The sequence below is a fragment of the Corapipo altera genome, unplaced genomic scaffold, assembly GCF_003945725.1.
Source record: "Corapipo altera isolate COAL_440 unplaced genomic scaffold, ASM394572v1 2b, whole genome shotgun sequence".
Classification (NCBI taxonomy): domain Eukaryota; kingdom Metazoa; phylum Chordata; class Aves; order Passeriformes; family Pipridae; genus Corapipo; species Corapipo altera.
The window spans coordinates 30,004,075-30,026,168 of record NW_020884874.1 but is presented as its reverse complement, the minus strand read 5'-3'; the positions used below and the strand labels follow the sequence as shown (position 1 = coordinate 30,026,168).

General features: G+C 41.3%; 1 protein-coding gene across 7 annotated transcripts in view; it reads left to right on the top strand.

Moving 5' to 3' along the window:
- The first annotated feature begins 1,534 nt into the window (after positions 1-1,534).
- GRM1 (glutamate metabotropic receptor 1) overlaps positions 1,535-22,094 on the top strand; it is a 186,073-nt gene continuing 165,513 nt past the window's right edge. For 3 of the 7 annotated variants that reach the window (XM_027633718.1, XM_027633737.1, XM_027633751.1), the window contains exons 1-2: positions 1,536-1,850; positions 3,370-4,267. In XM_027633718.1, coding sequence (XP_027489519.1) covers positions 3,505-4,267 — 763 coding nt within the window. In that variant the 5' untranslated portion in view covers positions 1,536-1,850; positions 3,370-3,504. Of the gene's footprint in view, positions 1,851-2,121; positions 2,142-3,369; positions 4,268-22,094 lie in introns of those variants that run through there. The other 4 variants (XM_027633746.1, XM_027633743.1, XM_027633724.1 and 1 more) reach the window with 3 other exon arrangements.

Below are 22,094 nucleotides of genomic sequence, written 5' to 3'. Positions count from 1 at the left end.
AGTGCCTTCAAGTTTATTTACCATATGATAAAGGTACTGTATGTTAAGAAATTTGAGAAGGCATTAAGATCAGGGACATGGGCTGTTTCTGAGGGGAGAAATGTTAGATCTGTGGGCCACAGCAGGATCAGAACATAGGAATCAGGGACAAAAGGCAGTGGGATGACTCTGGCCTCTTTGGGGGGACAAAGGCAGCAGGACCACATGGTGCTACTTCCTAATGGGGAAACCCTTTGTTTCTCCCATAATGGTCAGGGAAGATCAAAGCCACTGAAATCCTAGTGCTCTTTCCCTAGCCTTTCCTAAAGCCTTTTCATATCCCAGGTGTCCTCTTACGGGCCCCAGATTTCTGCCAGTTCTCATCTACTCCCACCTGCTATTGCTGAGGTTGGAGAGACAGCATTTGCAACCACATGACAGGGTATCAGGACCTGGTGACCTACTCTCCAGTCTCAGCAAAACTCAGACCGTTGCTGCTCTGTGCAGCAGCCATGCATGAGCCTCAGCAGGAAGACCTGTTGTCTTTGTGAATGCCAGGTTAGAGGGGAAGAAGACTACAGGGTGTTATATGTTGGGAAGAACCAACAGCAGCATCTGCAAATGCTTTCCCTGCCAAAGCCAGAGGAGCAACCCAAAGCTCAAACATTGGAATGATATGCTAGCATGCTGCGGGTTCGTTGTGTCAAGGGCAGAGACTGAAGTTTAATCACTGAAGCATGGATGAAGGAGACTTTTCTCCCCTTTTTGTTCATATCTGAATGTCCCTTCAGGCCTCGTCCTGGCAGAACTGTCCTAGGCTGGCCCTGGGGAAGCTTCATGTCCAGAGGCAGAGGACAGGCAACCCCTCTGGCCCTCGTTCTCTCCTTGAATGAGCTGCAGGGAAAGGGGGCACCAGTAAACCCCTGGGCTGGATCCTCCGTAATGAACATACCTCATGGATAAACACACAGGCAAATTACTAGCTGTGTGACAGTAAAAAAAGAGCAGATATTGACACAGGGAGAAGACACTCCTGAGGCAGCATTTACTGCAAACCCTTCTCTGAACGAGCAATAGTTAAATGTTTGTCCTTGCTTCTTTCTTTCAAAAGTAGGGCAAATATCTATAGAGTTCCCAGTGGGGAGGTAATCTAACTTTAACTTTCATACAGTCAAGTAAAACACCCGAGACCTGTGTTAGGGATGCAAGCAGGTCGTCTGAATTATGATTATTCAATCTGGTATTATTTTAATCTAGCATGCCTCTCATGTGCTTCATTTAGGTTCATCTTGACCTGAAAACTGCAATCTCAATGCCTTTATGCCTTTATCCTTACAGGTGATTTATCTTGTTGCGGTATCTTTTTTTTTCTTTTTTTTTTTTTTTTTTCCCCCCTCACTATAAATATTTATTTTAATAGCGAAACCCTGCCCTTGAGGTAGATCGGCACATTTCACTGTCTCGGGTCTCCCGAGCGTGATCTGGGTCCCCTTCGAGCAGGAACCTCTTGGTTTATCTCTCACTCTTGCTAATTGAGGCAAGAAGATAATGAATTAAGAGCCGCGGGAGGTGAGAGCCAATACCCCCTCTGCATCCGCAGCGTTCTCCGGGTGATGCTTCCTTACTCGTTTACAAGACAACAGCCGACGAAATTAAGGAGGGGGAGAAAATGACTGATCCTTCTGTATGAGATAATGGATGAGCCCGGGATGACCTGTTTTTTTCCTTGCGGTAGAGCGGTGCTGAAGACAGAGGGCACCCGCGCCCAGCCCACAGCCGTCGCCCCGTCGCCAGCGCACCAGCTCGGGGCGGCCGGAGAGCCGCCAATGCCCGCTCCCAGCAGGCAGGGAGCCACTGCCTCACCCGGCCAGGTACGTCTCAGGGGTGACCCTCCAAACGGACCAGGGGCTCAGCCGAGGGGCTGCCTGTGCGGCAGGCCGGGCGGGCAAGAGGCACCGGGGAGCCGGGCTGCGGGGCTGCCCGTGGAAGCCGGCTTCAGGCGGCTCTGCCTGTCTGCGGGTGCGGACACACAGCCAGGACGGCGGCTCCCCTCGGAGCATCGCCTTCCTCGGGACCATCTCCAGCTTCCCGCGCCTACCGCCGGCCCCGGCACTCCTGCCGTGCGCCGGGGAGAGACGGGGAGAGGCGGCCAGCCCGTGGCGGTGCGTGCCGCGGCGGGTCGCCGCGCCTCGGGGGGTGTGTGCGAGCCAGTGTGCGTGTGAGCGAGTGTGTGTGTGAGCGAGTGTGTGTGCGGGTGGGCATGCGGGGACACCGCGGCAGCAGCGCAGGGCGGGGGGCAGAAGTTTTGGGGAACCGCCATGCGGTGCTGGCGGGCGGTCGAGCCAGCGGTGGCGGGACCGGGACAGCGGGACACTGGGACATCGGAGCACTGAGACAGCGGGGGGCCGGGACTTCGGGGCAAGGGGCCAGCGGGGCGGGAGACGTCGGGACAGGGAGACAGCGGGACAGGGGCCCAGTGGGGCCGGGGCCCACGGTCCCGCAGCTGCCCCAGGTGCCGGGCTCTGTCCCGGGTGCTGACGGCTCGTCGTGCAACAGGGACATGGCCCGCCCGCGCTCCCCGCTCTCGGGCGACGGCGGTGGCATCCTCACTCCCCGGCACGGCATTTCAAGCCACCAAGCCCTGCCGCCGGGCTCGCCGCCGCTCCCTGCCCGAAGCCTGTCTGCACGGCAGGCGTACCCGTAAGGCACATCAGGACTTTGCTCGCAGTTGCCTTAGTAACTAAAATGTATTTTCACCTGCTTTCGTGTGTGTCTCTGGCTGAACTATAGTTTTGCCCCCTGCACATGGAAAAGTTAATCTAAACTGTAAAGTGGTTCCTTTCTTCCTCCCTTCGCTGACCTTTAAATGACATTTCCCGTGGTTGGCAGAGCAGTCTGTTCGCTTTCTCTTTTTACCCATATTATGTATTAAGAAAGTAAATTTCTAAATTGAGAAAGATGCCTTCAGGTAGTCAGAAAGAGAAGGGAGAAGAGCTTGTCACCCCGCTTTTAGAGGTAGGGCCACTGTGGCTGGGCTGGGGCTCTTCCCCAAAGAACTGCCTCCTGAAACTTTCGAAACTTCCCTGGGGTGGAGGGTGGGGGTTGTGTGCTTTCTGGAGGTGCAGGAAGTAGCCTCCTTTTCTTGAAAAGCAGACGCAAAAAGAATTGTAGAAACTCAACATATGTAAGTATGCACTATCATATATCAAGGCCAATAAATATATATTTTAATCCTTCTTGAAACTTCCTTTTCAGAGGCTTACCGAAGCAAATTGCCCTGGGTGTTTGTGAAAGTGGTCATCTCAAACTGTGAGAGGTTGCTTTGTCGAGCTCTGGTTTGACATCGATTTCCCAGTTGGCCCATTTTATCCCTTATTTCTATGCCACCAGGTTAAAAATCACTAGGATGACGGCTGTCTTGGCACCTTCGAGAGTGATACTGTGAGGCTTCGCTGTGATGGTATTTGGAGCAACTTGGGCGTCGTTGGGGAGAAGCAGATGCCATTTCCTACATGTCCTTAAAACATGTGCAGGCAAGAGGAGCACATGAAATTCGTAACCTGGGTCTGGATGACATCGTGCAACAAAATGTTTGGCGTGCTGCTGGTCTTTTTCCCTGCTCTACTCCTGGAGATGGACGTGCTGCCCAGGAGTGCGGGGAGGAAGGTGCTTCTCTCTGCAGCCTCCTCACAGAGGTCGGTGGCTCGGATGGACGGCGATGTCATCATCGGGGCCCTCTTCTCTGTCCATCATCAGCCGCCAGCTGAGAAAGTACCCGAGAGGAAGTGCGGGGAAATCCGAGAGCAATACGGCATCCAGAGAGTCGAAGCCATGTTTCACACTTTGGATAAAATTAACGCCGACCCTGTCCTGCTACCTAACATCACCCTGGGCAGCGAGATCCGAGACTCCTGCTGGCACTCCTCTGTAGCCCTGGAGCAGAGCATCGAGTTCATACGGGACTCCCTCATCTCCATCAGGGACGACAAGGACGGAGGCACCCGTTGCATTTCCGAGTCGCAGCCCCAGCCTCAGACCAGAGTGAAAAAGCCCATCGCGGGGGTCATTGGCCCAGGCTCCAGCTCAGTTGCTATCCAGGTCCAAAATCTGCTCCAGCTCTTCGACATCCCCCAGATTGCTTACTCCGCCACCAGCATCGACCTGAGCGACAAAACGCTGTACAAGTACTTCCTCAGGGTGGTCCCTTCCGACACGCTGCAAGCCAGGGCCATGCTTGACATCGTCAAGCGTTACAACTGGACCTACGTCTCCGCCGTCCACACGGAAGGTGGGTATGGGGTAGCCCCTCCCCGCCCCGGGCCGGCCCCAGGGCGCTGCGCCCTCCGCGGCGGCTCCGCAAGGACGCGCCGGGGATGGGTCATTCACCGGGACTCCGCGAGGGGAGGCTCCTCCCCGACACAGCGCCGGGCACTGCCACCCGCGGAGACCGTGAGGGGAACGGGGAGAAGTGTGTGGGTGCGGGGGTGCAGTCCGGCGACGCAGGAAAGCCCGCAAGAGATCGGGCATCTCCCCGGTGGTTCCGTCCCCGTCCCCTACTCGATTCACACAGAGTGGTTCGCGTGTTTCTAAATAAAAGTTAACAGATGTGAGCAGCTGGATCTGGGGCGAACAGCCGCGGCGGGACCGGGGGCTGTTCCTGGGGCTGGTGAGTCTGTGGAGCTGACACGTTCGGCCTCTACCACCGCGGGAATTTTGGCAAAACGGAGTCAGGGCTCAGCAGGGACTCCTGGACTAGCTGCTGCTTTGCTGCGTGGAACTGATTTCCTGGGACTGCGAACACTGAGGGGAGAAACCTGAAATCCCTCCGCAGTCCAGGTAGCCCCTGCAAAATCAGGACCCGTGGGAAAAGGCGGGCAGCCTGTCAGGAATTCCGGGCAAGAATGTTTACGTGCGGGTTGAGCAATAGTAAAAAATATTACTCTGTACAATATATTCATAGTCAACAGGTTTTCTTAATTTTAAATATCAAAAGAAAAATATCAGTAGTAAGGGTATTTTAAAAACGAGCTGTTGGTGTATAGCCAGGCTAGGTGGGCCAACAAAAATTGCAGAAGAAATAGCATTTGATAGAAAAGGAACTCTTGTGATATATTATCATGATATTTTTGTGGTCCGGTTGTGGCCTCCAAAATGGTTTTTTTAAGTATACAGAATTGCAAACTTGACCACATTATTGCTATAGCTTTGCAACTATTCTGTTTATCTGAGTGTGTCTCTGTATGGATTTGATTTTTGCTTCCCTCTGGTTACTGAGCTGACTCCACACACCTTTCATTCTCACAGAGATGACTAAGTGAAAAGAGGTAGGAAAATATACTGTGATGAATAAATAAAAGAATCTCCAGGAAGAATTGCATATTTACAACATTCAAAGGGAATTGGATTGATCTGAAGACGTAAACCAGAGAGTGCTGCAGTTTGAGGGGGGATGGGGGAGAAGAGCTGAAGCAATGACCTGACATTTGGAGTTCATTTATGCCCTGTTCAGAGGAGAAAACGAACCGTTAGCAAGAGTCGGAAATGAGCTATCAAGATCCTCTATCCTTGACAGATAGGATTAGATGTTGTGGATGACAAATAAACATGAAACGGGTAAATTCTTCGTTGATGTAAATAGCCATTTCTCCCTTCAAGGCACTTCGGGAAGCTATGCTGTGCCTGAGGAGCTGCCTCAAGGGGCTGGCTCCTTCTCTCTCCCACTCTCCTTAAAATTTGTGGGCCTTACCTCTTCTGGAAAAGACAACACCTTCTGAAGGTTCATTTTAAAAAAAGATTATTATAAGTAGCAATTTCAATCATTGCTTCTGAGAAATTTTAATGAGATCCCTATTTTTATGAATGTTACTGACTGATGAAAAATAGTTGTTGCAAGATATTTTTAGACTTTGAAGTGATACTTTTGAAAATAGGCATAGCCCACAAGGCAACACTCTCCTTTTAGGAAAGGTCACAAGGATTTTGCAGATAATGAAACTTAGATTAATATTCACTATTATTGTTATTAATCTGTATCTTCCATTCCTTTGTTGTTAGAGTCAAGCTACAACTTTCACTGGAAATATGTAGCAAACTTCAACTTCTGCTTTTCTTTCCAGACAGACAAGTTATTAACCCCCACCCAAATGCTGTTGGGTAGATTCCAAAGTCTTTTTTTTTCTATTTAAAGTGAGATTAGTATTCATGAAAGTCGGTGTAAATTGTTACATTTCTGTTGTTTCAAATCCCATGCATTCACTGTGAGACATCTGCTTGCTAGTTTGTTAAAGGTGAGATCATTCTTTGCAGACAACACAGAGCTACTTTGAATAATAGTCTCTGTGAAGAGGAATTGCTCCATCCATGCTATGTTTGGAAATACAGGGATAAAGTGTAGTCAGAAACATTCCTCCTCCACAATTAGTCATAGGCCTCTACACTGTCTTTGTAGTGGGCTGCAAAATGTGCTGGGAGGAATTCTAGGGTATCACGGGTTGAAGAAGCTCTTCAGTGGGGACTGTGAGAAAGGGGCATGTTTCTAGGAAATGCATAGGTTAACACTGTGGAGAAGTTAATTCTTTTGCCCTCTGGGTACTCCAGATCCAATTTGGTCCCCTCTCCAGAGCAGCAAAGCTGCTTAGTTCCCACCCAACCTCTGGTTCTCATGGGGATGGACAGCACTCAGTTCTTGTAAGGCCCAGCCACAAGGGGATGCAATGAGACCACTGAGCTGACTGACCGTCTCTGTCAGCGAGCCATGGTCCTTAGTCCTCACTGACCCAGAGCAGGGTCAGGGAAACAGCCCAGAGAGATGAGCTCTTTCCCAGGCTGAACCATCCAACTCCTTGTTTACCCTTCCTCTACTCCTACAGTCTAGCTGATGTTATTTGAATGCCCAGAACAATACCAGTGTACACAATTACAGCTTTAATTATAATCAGAAATAAATACCCCACAATTTTTGAGCCATGTTAACATGAAGCCTACACATGCCATGATGATGGACATGAAGAAGTCACCCATGTAGGATGATGTCTTTAAGTAGTTTGCATTTGACATGAAGATTTATTCTTCATGTGCTAATAATCATTAATAATTCATTAATTAGTAGTGGTGACTTTTAACTACATTCAGTCTTTATACTCTTATACATGAAGTTGCATGAAGATGTGCCAGACCTGTTGGGGCTTTTTGCACAGTGGTTTCTTTATTAAGAAGTATAAATACTACACTTGGGTAAAAACTTCTGAGTTAGTGAATAAAATCTGAAAAAGGCCCACATTGCTCCTTTTAGATTAAAATTAACACATACAACTCCACATTAAAGAACAAAGAAAGGGGGTTTACTAAATTTGATTATTTTATTATGTATCTCAGTTGTGCACAGTTGCCCATCATGAGACTGAATTTTTTCCAGAGTGGGCAGCAGTTATTAAATGATGTAAGAAATCTGTGCATCTGCCGGCGGAAGGCTGTTGACTGTATAGTAGCTGCAAGGCATTTTCGAGGCTATTAATTTTTTAAGTTTTCTTCAAAGGTGTTGGAGTTCTTGGCGTGTCTACATCTCGGCTCTTAGGCTTGGGAGTCATTCTTATCTTGAAATACACTTAAATGGATACTTAACTCTGAGCCAAAGCTTCCTGTGAAAATCAAAGGCATCAAAAAAAGCGTGTGTGCTAAATTGGACACAATCCTGATCATGATAAGGGCAGAAGGAGCTACACTCACTAAGGGTTACTTTTCAAGTGAGATATTCTGGTCTTCATCAAAATAACCTCAGAGTCAGGGATTATTCTCAACTTAATCAGGCAGCCATTGGTTATTTGGTAACTCTGAAGAATTACAGGGAACACTTTTTTCCTCGCCTGGAGAAGAGCCCTTGGGCTGCCTCAGGAACATGGCAAGAGATAGTGGGCACCATCACTGTGCTGCTTTCATGCTGAAGGTGCAGAAGTTAATAGGGTTGCCACCAGAAAACACAGAACGGTGTGAGATTACTGTCGGTTACACTGACTTCCAAAACCCAAAAACACCTGCACCCTGGCTAGTGATCAACAAGAAGTCTGCACCAAATCCCTCATGTTTAGATGTTCCCCTTACGCATGGAGCCTGAGAGATAATGGTGTGAGAAGTCTTTTTGTCATCTTCTAAGTACATCTTCCGGGTGATGTACTTAGAAGTGCTGAATAAGCAAATAGAAGTACTTAGTGCCTGTGCCTGGCTTTTCATTTAAACCATTACATGTCAGTTAGCCTTATAAAATGTATGTGAGATTTTTGATTCTGTGAAAACAAAATCTAAACCTGCAGAATAGATGTTTGAGTGCTCTTTACAATTTATGGACCATGCTTACACTTCAGTGTACAAATACTCCAATATAAATGAAATTTCCCTTCCAACAGATTATCATGCAGACTTTGCAGAAGCAACTATGGAAATTGAATAATTAAGTTAATTGCACTAAATTTAGATTGTTTAGAAATTAATTAGAGAACAGTGAGACATTTCTGGTCTTGATAAAATTTTCTCAGATTTGTATTGCCAGGCTGTTTCTTTTTCTTGAGTGTAAGGTTTAAAATGAACTATGATGAAGCAGATGGCACAACTTTCAGATCAAAGTAGATGGTAAGTACATTATCTTCACAATGATTTTTGATAACCGGAGTGCTGCACACTGTCTATTGTAGTAACGTACAGGAAACTCATAAACATAGTTATATGTGTTGGAAAGAGGATGGAAGGGAGCGAGTCCTGCACTTTATCAAAATTTCACTGGAAGTAAATTCATTCAGCAGAACCCACTGAAGCAGCTTTAGGCATTCTAGAAGATAATACTTCTGTTTAGGGTATGTGGGGCTATATTCGTCGAACAGCTCAAAGGAATAATTTCCATACACTAGTGTTTAATTTCTCACAGGGTATTTCTAACTATGTTTTATTATTAATTCTATAGTGTCACTCAATGATTAATACTTTTTGATAAAATTATTGTCAGACAACAAAGAACAGGAATTCCAGCTCAAATGTTTGAAATTTCAAAATGTACAGTATTTCTATAGGTACCAAAAATTACCAAAATGCTCTCAAAGGTTAACCTGATGAAGTGGTATGAATTGTGCTGAGATGTGTGTGCACAAGTGCATATTTTTATCTGTTTTTTCTGCATTTAACTAGTTTCACTAACCATCTTCAGAGGCTTTGTGACATGAAAAAAAAAAGGAAAGGTATATGTCCCAAGGGGAACAGAAATTAGTTTCAAAACAAATGAAAACTAGAATATTCCCTTCACTGGATGTATAAATTGTATTAATTAGAAGGTGCTGGAAGAATCATTTACATAGATTGACATTGACAAAATTATTTCTGGTGACAAATACTGTAGAGACCAAAAGAAATTCCTGATTGAAAATACATTGTTCCTCAGTATCCCTAAATTCACAAAGACTGTAGTTTTTCAGCTGCAGCTATATGAGTTAAATAATCTCAAAAGACTCATCGAACTCCTGTGCCTGCATTCTCAGCAATACTGCTGGACTTGATATTTATCAGTCAGCATCATGGGTTCATTTGTGCTTTACTTCTATTTTTTTCAGCATTACGCTCTTGCTTTCAGATTTTTACGCCCCAAAATTCTACTTAAGTCCTGTAAGTTTCTTTTAAGAATATTAAACAAACCTGACTTTCTCAAAAAGCTATGTGAAAATGCCTCTAAAGTATTCCTTTGAATGTATGGTTCACAACATGATGGTGCTTGCAGTGAGGTTTCTCAGATAGAAAACAAAGAGCTATATGGAGTAAAATCGTATAACTAGAAATAGTGTCACCCATTGAGAAAGATGTTTCAGGGGTCTGATGCATCAGTGAGCTGGTAACTGTAGTGGGAGACCAGAAGCATTGCAGCTGCCACATGCAGCCCAGAAAAATACTGATCAAAGTCATTACTACTTTGCTGACCCATGCAAAACAAAGTGGGAATTTCAATGTGTCTTCATGTGTGTCCGCAGAATAAGCCACTGTCACAGATGGCAGTAATTAACACCAATGCAGGCAGCCTGAACTGGAGGGTCAGGAACTGATTGGACATGAGCTACAATTGCATTGCACCTGAAGAAACTGTCACTTCCTCTGTGGATAGCTAAGGAATGCTAAAGGATATCATCAGAGATGGTTGGAGCAAGGTGTGCAAGGGACAAATGCCATCCAGTGGGTAACCGGCTCAGGTTTGCTGGCGAATTTTTCAGACTGTATCTTAAACACTAATATTGCTATTATTACTATTAATGTGCATCTTAAAGAACAATTTCTAGATCTGATTTTCCAGTGCAAAATTGGTTGTTCAGAGGGGTGGCAGGAATCTTGTGATCCTTGAAGCCACTGTAGCCATTACTTTCTGTTGGGCTGTGGTCCCAGTTCCTGTCCAGTCCAAAGGATTGCCCACAAGCAGCTATTCATGGGCCCTAGAGTACCATAAAGTCACTGAAGTCAACTGAGTTTACGTCAGTCTTAGTTCTTTGCCAGGGAAGAAACACTCAGAGGAAAAGGTCCATTTGTTAAAATCCTGTCCCAATTAGAATAGCTCACAGCGTAGATAAATGGCATGTAAGAAGTATCTTGATCATTGTTTTGTACTTCTAATTCCAATATGAAATGTGGGCAAACAGAGCAACATTCAGTCTTCAGGATAGGGGTACACCATGGTTAAACTCACTTGTGAAATAACGATTTCAGTATTAGCCTCAGAGCTTTCCTGATAAACTTCCAGTGGTCCATTACCTTTTTAGCTACCACCATGCATTGAATGGCTGTCATCAGAAAATACATGAAAATTACCACAAAACTTCTCCTTAAATGGTAAGGCTTGTTTCTGAGGCCGTTACACACAGGGTTTTCCTCCTCTGTTATACTTTTAATTGATTGACACAAAATTTATTTTCTATGCTTTGGCTTCTATCCATTAGCCAATTAGTAATTCAGGACCTTCTGTCATATCCCATATTACCTCTATTTCTGTCAGAGCTTTTAATAAGGGCCCTCATCAAAAGCTTTCTTAAATTCTAAGTACTCTATAGTGATTGTATCATTCATATAGTTACTTGTTCAAACAAAAAAGTCTGGTTAGCTTCTGAGGTATGTATTTCCTCAGAAAAGATATGTTTATTTTTCCCTGATATGGAAATATTTCCTTTATTTGTGTCTTACTACTGTTTTGTTATTGTTCCTACCAGTTAGCTTTGTGCAGGAATATCCAAAGTCTGCAGAAGTATCATGTCTATTCTTCACTGGATTATCCGCTGTGCCTCTGTACTCTGCCTCTCTACTCTCTACAAATTCAGTTAAAAATGAAAACTGATATGTGAAAATATAAAATTACTTTTTTGCACTTTATGGCTTGTTTTAGTGCAAAGGACATTTTACCTGCTGCATGCCACAACAGAAAATTAGCTGGTATTGGCAATTTGTTAAATTCCACCTTACGGATTTGTTTTAAAATACATTGTATTGATACTCTGAGACAATGGTTCAGTTCTATCCAACATAAGGAATGACCTTTGTATGAGAACCTTCACAGGCTGTGCAGACTGAGAGAATTAATTTAACTTTTTTGTTGTGGTTTTATCTTCCCTGAGTGCTCTTTTTATATAATTGGTTATCACTGAATATCAGGCAAGTTTCCCATTTCTTGAATATTTGAAGAGTGATGGGTTATTAGATTCTATGCCTTTATGTCTCAGAATTGTTTCATATTGTTTTATTGTGGTTTTGTATTTCAATTGTCAAGGTATACTCTGTTCTCTTTCCCTCATTAGAACACAACTTAGATTTTTTTAAGTATTCATTTTATTTTTATTTATTTTACTTTTTTAAAAAAGTGTTAACAGCATTAGGAAATTTACATTTCTACTTTATTGTGCCAGCTTTTTTGATCCTTTTGGAACTTTGGCTCTCAGATTCTCATATATTTCTGCTTAGTCTCCATGTGATTTGTTAGTATTTCACTCTTTTGGCTGCACCTTTTAATGTCCTTGAAATTAACTTTCTCATTTTTATATAATTTATTTTACTTTAAATTAAATGTTACTGTTAGTGGTTTTTTATTTCACATGCAACTTTTTTCCATCCAAGTATCACTAAAGTACAGTCACAATTAAAGACTACTTTTTGGATAGTTAACTCTTAACACTGTATATGGCTCAAGACTAAATCAAGAGTTCCTTCTTCTTTTGTAAGTTTAACAAGCAAATGAGTAACACATACGAAAAAGAAACCAATACACAATATTTAAGATTTCCGTTTATTTTCCATTATCTAACCTGTAGTCTGCTGTACAACATACAGAACCAGGCTGTGTTAATAGCATTTTGTGACATGTGGGGTGCCTTTTAATGAAAAGTACCGTGCATCACAACCTGTCCTTTCCTCTTGTGCTGAGCCATTGCCTAGGTGGCTTATGTCTATCAAAAAACAGTGAGACAGATATTTCACTTTACTGAAAAGTCATATTGTTTGTTATGAAGTGCCATGGTCCTTTGTTCGAATTTTCATTCATAATCTCTCTTGAATATTTTATAAAAAAAATAATTTCTTAAAGGATATTTGAATTATGCTGGCAGCCATCAATGATTTATAGGTCCCTTCAAAATTTGATAGTGATGTTGTAAGGGTAGGCGTTTGGCAGTTCTGGTAGACGAAACAGAGAAATTCATGTCCCATGATGGTGCAGTGGGCAAGTACAGCTGTAAGGCTCTTGATCCAATGCTCACTGAAGTTAGCTGGTGGTCCAGTGGATCCTGAATGGGGCTATCAGGTGTTGTCTTTTCAGGTTATGGAGCTGACATTCTTCAGTAAACTGTAAAAGTCCATAGGAGTTGTGAATGCCACAGCTAGGTGTATCTCATAGTTAGTTGAAAGTAGTGTGAAAGTCTGTGAGAACAAACTGTGTTTTCATTGGATTTGCATAGATATTAGAGGATGTTCAGATACATAATTTTTTTTTCCAGCTAGAAGAAGGCTGAATGTAGTTCTTCTCATACAAGTTCCCCACTGAATTTAACACTTGTTTTTCTTTGAGAATAGTTTGAGAAGTAAACCTTCATTTTCTAAAATTCAGTCAGTTTTTTGACCAGCAACTTTCATCCATATTCATCAGTGGGTACAGATGGATTTGCTCAAGGTAGTAATTTCCCAAACATTTATTTAAACAAACTTCATCCTGGCAAATTTCAATAAGAACCAGGCATGTATAATGCTGAAGTGACAGCTATTTGAAATCGGAATAAGGGTTCATAAATACTTACTTAAAATGTCTGGCCAGGTTACATTGAACATTGGATGTCTTTTCCTATGTGGAATAGAATATAAAAGATAAATTTGTAATTAATTTTCAGGAAGTGAGAAAATCTTTCAAGCTTATTTATATAAGCCTTTCTTACCCACCTGGTGTTGTGAAGAGGCTTTAGCAAATGGAAATTGGACATGTAGAAGTTCGTGCTGGGTACTGGAAATTAGTGATACTCCTAATGAGAATGTATTTCTCTGACTGCAAGTTCCACATGTGTAAATCTCAGTCTCTTGCCAACCAGCAAATATGTGAAACTGAATATTGATAGTACTGTTAAGGAATGTGGTATTATGAGCACTGGAAAACTGTAGAATGATTTGAGAGCCTGCAAAGTAAAAATACACTTCTATTGAACTTTCAGAATGGGTTTTAGTAGTGGGTCAAAAACACTCCTTTGGAGAATGCCATTATTTACCAGGCCATATTTCCCTGGAAGGATAATCTCATTCAGGATCAGATTACAAACTACAGCTCTCAGCTATATGAAGCAAAGTGCTGAGCTGTGACAGTTACTACACTGGAACAAAGATGTACAAGATTTTAAGAAGAGTGAATGTTCCAGGCAGCAGCCCTGGCAGCAGCCCTGGCAGCCTGGGTATCACTTTGTCCTTTCTTGTTCCCTTCTACCCTCAAGGCACTACAATTGTGGTCTTCAGGTGTCCCTGCATTCCCTTGTAAATAGGCTTAGCCTTCCTCTTTCAGGTGGAACATTCTTTGTTCCCTGCCAGGTTTGACCAGGACACCAATATCTGGCAGCTCAGTCTGGACATACCAAGTGACACTGTGGCAGTGTCAGGCACTCAGAGCCAGAATTCCTTCTCCTTTCCACACAGTGCCAGCCTGAAAGTGAATTCGCAACCACAACAGGAAGGTTTTCCAGAATTTCCTTATGGATTTGTCACTGACCTCAGAAAGAGATGAACAATACTCTACTAAACACGTGACCCTAACCATGCCTTGCTGTTGTCCTCCAATGTTGGCATCCTGCAAAGGGCAGGATAAGGGTATAGGAAAAGTAGCATGGGGACAGTAATGTGCAAAACTGATGTTGCGAAGTTGAATGAGGCAATGAATATTGATATCAATTTATTATGAAACAGCCAAAAATGGAGAGTCCTGTGTTATGTAAAAGACAAATGAGCTATGCCAGACAGCTCTGACTACCAAGACAGCAATCCCCAGAAAAATAATAAGATGGTGATTCAGACTTCAGCTGACAAAAAATTGTAATTAAGTTAAAACCAATCAGTATGACTCTATGAAAAATAGGTCTTCTCAAACAAGCCTGATTTTATTCCTTGATGAAAATGCAAACTTGATAGCTACAGATAACAGTTCAGATGAAATATCTTAGATTTCTCTTATGGCACTGAATTAATATTACAGAATATTTGTATTACAAATGGACTGTCCAATGTCAGAAAAACAGATGTCCCGTAGATTTAAAATCAGTACACTGATCTCAGCAAGTAAAGTCTGACCATCAAATAAGACTATGCACAGAGCTTGACAAAGGGTCTAATGCATCACTGTGTTTATCAATGACATGAAATACAATTGCTGACAAGAGATGTAGATTTGTGAAATTGGGAGAAAAGGGGAGATTCAAATCTCCTGGTAAGCTAGGCACAGTCTAAGAAAATACATGCCAATACAGTCAAATATCAACCACAAATACAAGAATAAAGCACATGTGCAACTTACACAATCAATGCAGAAAAAGAAAGCAACTATTCCTGTGTCTCCATCACACAAAGACTTCTGATGTAAAAGGCTACTGGCTTTTTGGTGTTTCCAGCCTCCTTATAGTAGTACAAACTAACTCCGAAGGATGCTATCTTAAATTTTCTAGCCTATAACAAATTCTAAATTAAAATTCAGAATACACAATATTTTCTGAAACAGAAATTAAAAAAAAAATTATAGATCATATTTAGAATAAACACTATGTGTGTTTCACTTCCTGGCAGGCAGGTTTCATTTTGTAACCAGAGCAAGCAGGTGGCTGGGAACTGCCATGAAGCAGAATTGGGCTGCCTTGTTTTGGGGAGAAATTTGAACTTTCATTCATTGAAATGAAAAGATTTTTATAAAATCATTTGCTTTCACTGAATTAACACTTTCCGAAGAGAGAAATATCCTATAGGAATCTTCTAACTGGGTCTGTCTCTGATTCCAGATCTCATCATCCCATACTGCAATGATCACAGCCTGTACCTTTCTGTACATAGGCTCTGACTCTTTCCCACAATCCCCTCCCCCATGCCTGTATCTCAGAATCTAGATTTATACTTGGAAGAGTTGCTGTTGACTATTCATTGTTTTCAGAAGGTAGTGCTTTCTGGAAAAGCACTCATGTATTGCCAAATCACTTCAGCAATGTTCTTTTCACGTATTTAACATAATCCACTGCATTTTGGTAATTTGAACAACTAAGTGTAAGCAACTCTGAACCATACAGAATTGGTGATCCTACCCTCAGTCACTGAGAAGTGTATTTTCTTTAGATTAAAAAAAATTAAATGTCTGAGCTGACCAGCAAGCTTAGTTTTCAGACAGGTAAAGAATTTGAAAAAGGTTTTGTAGTCATTGCAATTAGATCATAACTGGCCTTTTCGTATTATAAGTTATTTTAATGTAAGAATAGAATTCACTTCCAACCTGATTCCACTGATGTCCATTGAATATTTGCCGCTGATTTCTCTAGGAAGAAGTTTTGGTTATAATTATTACACAATTTCAGTGCAAATGTACATGTATATGAGAAGCAAAATGTACATGTATATGAGGAAAGAGGCTTATAAAACTGGTAACCTGAGGAAAAGCCTGTACATCTTATTAATAGATTAATATTTCTTCAGTTTGCCTTATTTTTATGTAGAAGGATTGCAGGGATACATTCTAAAAATGTAAAATTTTTGTAGAGAATTTCTTCATGGTAATGCATATTTGAATTTTAGTCTCAAGGAAACTTGGCTTTTGCTGTTATTATCTTTGTGGTGACAAGGACCGTTGTTACTTAGAATAAAGGGAAAAGGATATTCTCCATACTGTAATCAGGAGCAGCAATAGGCAAAAGTACACATTTTAAAGAACAAGAGGGGAGGGATGTTGCAAACCTGCAAGTACAGGTGTTTTCCCCTTGATTTCTGCAACTTTGATTTTTTTCAGAGCATTTAAGTTCTGTATGTAGCAAGGAGTTCTGCTTCTCTGCTAATTAGGAGTAAAGAAGAGGGATCCAAATATGTTTCAGAGTTAAATGAAGGAAACAAAACAAAACATTTTAACTTAATCCTAACTCATTTTGAAATGGTGGTTCACTGCACCTCAACTGTAGAGATAGGTGATTCATTCATGTATTTATTATGGAAAAGTGTTTTAGACAACTGAAAGGAAATTATTTCAACATTAAAAATGTTTTATCTTGGGGTACTCTTACTATGAGCCAAGGAGGGAAACATGGTAGTGTTTCTTATTTTACACGGTATCACTGATCACACTAACTGAAGAGATAGATTCTGGATCAGCTTTTCCTCTGAGAAAATGAGAATACATTTTTTAAAAAAACCTGTCAAGTGTTAAACTGCTGTATTTTGAAAGAACTTTTTCTATGTTTGTTGTTCCTAGTGGTGGATTGACCCTGATCAGCGGCCAACCACCCACACAGCTACTTGCTCACTCCTCCCCACTCTGCACCAATGGAACCAGGAGAGAAAACAGGAATAAAAGCAAATCCAAATTAGCTGCAAATCCAAGGCACAGTCCCATACAGGCTGCTATTAAAAAAGTTCACTCCAATGCAGCCAGATCCAGTAGAGTCCAGCTCAGGAAACATTGTATTCAGTGACTAAGTCACTCTCCTGTGTGTGTGTAAGATGTATTTTCTTACCTTCTCGTGTTGAAATTGATGCTGTAATGCCCACTTCTCTGATAAGTGCTCCAAACACTGATGTGCTTGATTTGAACTTTTATGTCTGCAGAGGCCTCATTGAGTTTGTAACATCATACTGAGGCTTTCACAAATAATACCTTAGAGATAGCACCATTAGCATTTCAAACTGCAGCCAGTGAAGGACTTGGAAGTGTAAAATCACTTAGCCTAGATTTATTGCCTAGAGCACTCTAATGGACAGTTCCTAGGTGGCATGCTTTGTGCTTAAGTAGCCTCAGTATCTGTGTGACTGGCTGTGCTGGCAAGGTATAAGAACTTGTTACAGAGAAATGAAATTTCATACCATTTTGAAAGTTTATCCATTTTTTAAGATATTCCCAAGCATTGTAGAAGCTGTGGTGTCATGAGAACTTCATTTGTTTTGAAATAGGAGATATATTTCAGGACTACAGAGTAGAGACAGAAGTCCAGTTTTAGTACCACTTGAGCAAAAGTTTCTCAAGACACAGTCCAACTCAAAATCACATGATTCTCCAAGCATCTCCACAGCATTACCTTCAGTGCTTATCCATTATAATTACCAAGTCAGTAATTGCAACCCATGATGGATTCCAAGATCCCATATGTGCAGCATTTTTAGTTCCTGAGAGTTTAAATTCGTGTGTGTGTTTAACTGCATTTTTTGTTGTCTGTGTCAAGTTTACTGATTTACCTAGATCAGGATGCATTAGTAACTTGTCTCCCAAACTTTTGGTCATTTGTAAATGTTATTGGTAATGCTTTTGTATTTTTTTTTTCAGGTCACTGATTAATGTTAACTAGTAAAATCTAAGAACAGATCCTTGTGGGAGACAATAAAGAGACACCCATTAAATTAGTGTTCCTTTACTACAAGTATATGTTGAAGCCTACCAACCAGACTTTAATCTACTTTATGTATGCAATACAGATTCTTATAATTCCAGGATCATAGTCAAAATGTCATGTGAAATGAAGGTAGATGTCCTTTGGAAATCTAGCTGTACTGCACTGATATTATTACTTTTTATAACCAAGTTTGTAAATCCAATGATAAAAGATGTTTTGGATAATTGGAAAGTTCTAATTTCCACATATACTTAATGATTGGCAACTCTTACAATGTCCCACTCCCTTAATTTTTTTCCTACACAAGTTCCATGTCAGTTCCTGAGTTGTTTTGTCCAAAATGGATGTCAGGCTGACTGACCTGCAATTACTCAGGTTAACTCACTTATCCTTTTCAAGTATTGCACAGTGCTGCTTTTGTTGCAGTCCTCTGGCACTTTTCAACTTCCAACAGCTACTGGAAATAGTTTCTAGTAGTTGAGAGAGCTTGTCAGCAACTTCTGTCAGAAGTTATCTGAACACATCCATTTAAAAATGCCTGCCTTTTGGAGCTGCCACTTGATTTCCTTCTGAGTTGGGAAGGGAAATTACCATTCATCGTCACCATCACCACCACCGCCATCATCTTCTGGTATGTATACATTGTCTGTCTCTTTCCCAAAATACAGAAAATAAAAGCTTACTAAATGCCTCTTTCTATTCTCTGCAGAATACCTTCTAGCACTGACTCATCATCATTATCCTTTATCCTTGTCCTTTTTTTTCTTTCTTTCTTTCTTTACTTTTCTTAAGTTCCCAGCTTCTAAAGTTTCTCTGTTGAACCTTTTGGACTCCCATACCACTGACTGTAGCCAAATGACATAATTACATTTTTTTCTGTGAGAGGAAGGCCAGTTGAGATCCAAGCAAGGAAAGTGACTGGGATGTCTTACTGGGAGAGGCAGAGGAAGGCACAGCTCTGCTGCCCAGTTTGTCTGTGCTTACTCTGGAAGGTAGGGACAGTTTGTGCCATTAAGGGCAAGAGACGACACATGAGGTGCTGCTGTGGGAGTGACAGATCTCAAGAACAACAGTCAGGGCCATTGGATTCCACATCTCAAGATCTACCAGGAGCGACCAACCTGCTGCTCCAGAGCTTTCACCCAGCCCTGTATCCCAGGACCCCTCCTCCCATTTACTCATGCTTTTGGCAAACTCTGCATCAGCTCCAGCTACAGAGCTCCGCATATAGCAGATGAATGGTGGTTCTGTGTGTGCAGAAGATGGCAAATCTCTGATGGTGTTGCTGAGAAAGGTTGCCCATTTGGGCCACTTGAGTTGTTGTTGCTTTTAGTGGTGCCTACAGTTGGGTTTTGCATTGAAGAAAGACATATTTTGTTTCTCAAGGACGGCAAACACAAAAGTTGTTTCAGGGGAACTGTCTATTCCCAGGGTAGAGTTAAGACATATCTCAGCTCTATGAGAAAATAAAGAAAAGTGGTAATTTGTGATTAAAAAAGAAATCTCATAGCAACCCATTGGTAAGAGACAAAATAGTTCATTCCTCTTTTGCTGTATATACACACATGAACATACAGAAATGCTTCAGATGTTTTTCACTGACATACTGTTTTGTGTTCATCAATCTCTTGTAATACAGATATCCACTCAAAATAAAATATTATTTAGGAGGGAAGAAAAAAACAACTAATCCACTCAAACTGAGTTGTCAAGACAAAAATAACTTGTGGAGATCTCAAGAAATGTTAAAAATCCAGAAAGATTTCTGCCTTTTCATTTCTTCAGATTTGTTAGATTACAGTGCAGACAGCATGTCAGAAGAGCAGCAGTGCTTGAGAGAGAGTATTTATCAAGTGCTAACAAGAGGATGAAGGAAAATTGAAATACCATTACAGCCTTATTCTTCGTTAAAAGTGAAGCACTATATTTTCCACTAATTCATTTTGACAGATGATATTTTGACAGAGCTGACATCTATAACGAAATGTGACTAAAGTGGATGCAATTCAGGAAGTGATGTTTCATTTTTTTCCCCCTAGCATTATGATATCAGTGTAAAAGATAATTCAGATTTGGATTTCTTTTTTCTAGAATCCATTTATCTTTGATCATCAATACTTTTTGTTAGAGGCAGACATCTATTTAAAAAATAGCAAACCATTTATTAGCTTCATAGATTGTAAGTAAAATGAATTAATTAATCTGATTAATATTACCAAGGAAAACTGTTGCGTCTAACCTCTATTCCCAGGCAATTTGTGAGGTGATATTTTAAAGCACGACCTTGCTAACAGCCTTTTCTGTCTCAGTTTAGATTTTTTCATTGGTAATGCAAGCATTTTATTAGAACTGTTGATGAGATTTAACAGAAGATTAAGTTTTGAAAGAGGGGTGGAGCAGGGAACTCTTGCAAGTTACTTTTCTATAAAGCTTTGGGGTGTAGAGTTGAAAGCAAGGCTGGCAGTTACTGTTCCAACAAGATGTTACAGAGGGGTTTCAGATGTATTTATTATTCACAACTGCTTGCTAGTTATTAAGATAGAGTCTAATATGGGGATGAGAAGTGCCAAGCAAAACTCATCACAACAGGATTTTAGTCCAGATAAAGGCCCTGCTGTCCCTGAGCTTTTCTTTAGATGTTAAGATGAGGCTTTTCTAATGCTCACTGAGTGAAAGTGATTACAAGGAAAGCATCAACCACAAATACTTTTAGTAAGCAGAACAGGGCATAAAACCACAAAGCCACTGCACTAATGAAGAGGTCAATGAATGTTTACATGAAGAGATGTGATTCTCCCCAGGCAGCTGTATTAGCAGGGCACCACCGAACTTGGCCCCTGTGCCACTGAGAAACTAGTTACTCAGTTGTCTTTCTGAGTGGTTTTTTTTGCCCACAACTGAATGATGAAAAAAATCAGACACAGTTTATTTGGCTGCAGGCTGCTACAGGATAGATTATGTCAGGAAGTTCCTTTATGTTAATTCAGTAAAAAAGTTTGCCTGCTTTTCCCTTTTTGAATAATTGCAGTAATAATATGTCAAACAATTTATTAAAAGTAGTATCTTTAAATATTATCTTTAAATAAGAAGTTAAATGTACCTCTATCGGAGTCTAGTGATTTACATTTTTTATCAGATCCTGTTTTGTTTTCTCTCTAATCTCTTAGTTTGTTTTTAGCATGTCTTATTGGTTTGATATGCCCACTTTGTCGGCTAAGGAAGATATAATAAGACAGTCTGGAAATAATGTCATTCTATATTGTAAGAATTCTCAGAAGCATTGTATAAGCCTGCAACCCACAATTTTTTCATCAGTCATTCACTTGAGCCTCTGTTTTTGAAAAATAAAATCAATAGATATTCAGTCTAGTTAATTTCAGACTTTTTTTAAAGGGCCCTATGTTTGGTTTTAGGTTAATAAGAGCTTGAAATTTCTCAGAAAGCACTGACTTAAGATTAGGGCAGGCAAACTATTTAGCTAAAAATGGAAATCCTAAAGCAAAAATACTATACCAATAGTCATCAGCCAGAATAAAGCCTTTGCACAGAATCACAGAATATTCTGAGTTGGAAGAGACCCACAAGGTTCGAGTCCAACTCTTAAGTGAATAGCCTGTACAAGGGTCAAAAATAGAATATAATTATGTATCTTTCATGTCAGCTGACCTTTAGCAGACTTCAAAAGCTTCTTGCAAAGTGATTTGTCTTTTCTGATTCTTTGGTCATCTTACCTTGGCACTTTTACTCGCTAACAAAATGTACCTGATGGTCCCCCAGAGTTCAATAATGATTTCTGGGGTTTTTTATACTACTTTTAGATTTTCCCAGTCTGTACACTGAAGTTCTTTTTTTAAATTAATCTCAGAAGAGATAATGAATTTATCTCTTAGGTTCCCAAAAATCTAGGAGCATCCATTGTCAGCTATGCATTTGTGCTTTTAAACTTGGCCCCACTGTACTGCTGTATCTATCCTGGTAATACAGTCCTCTTGCATCTATATAGACAACAGGCACCAAAGA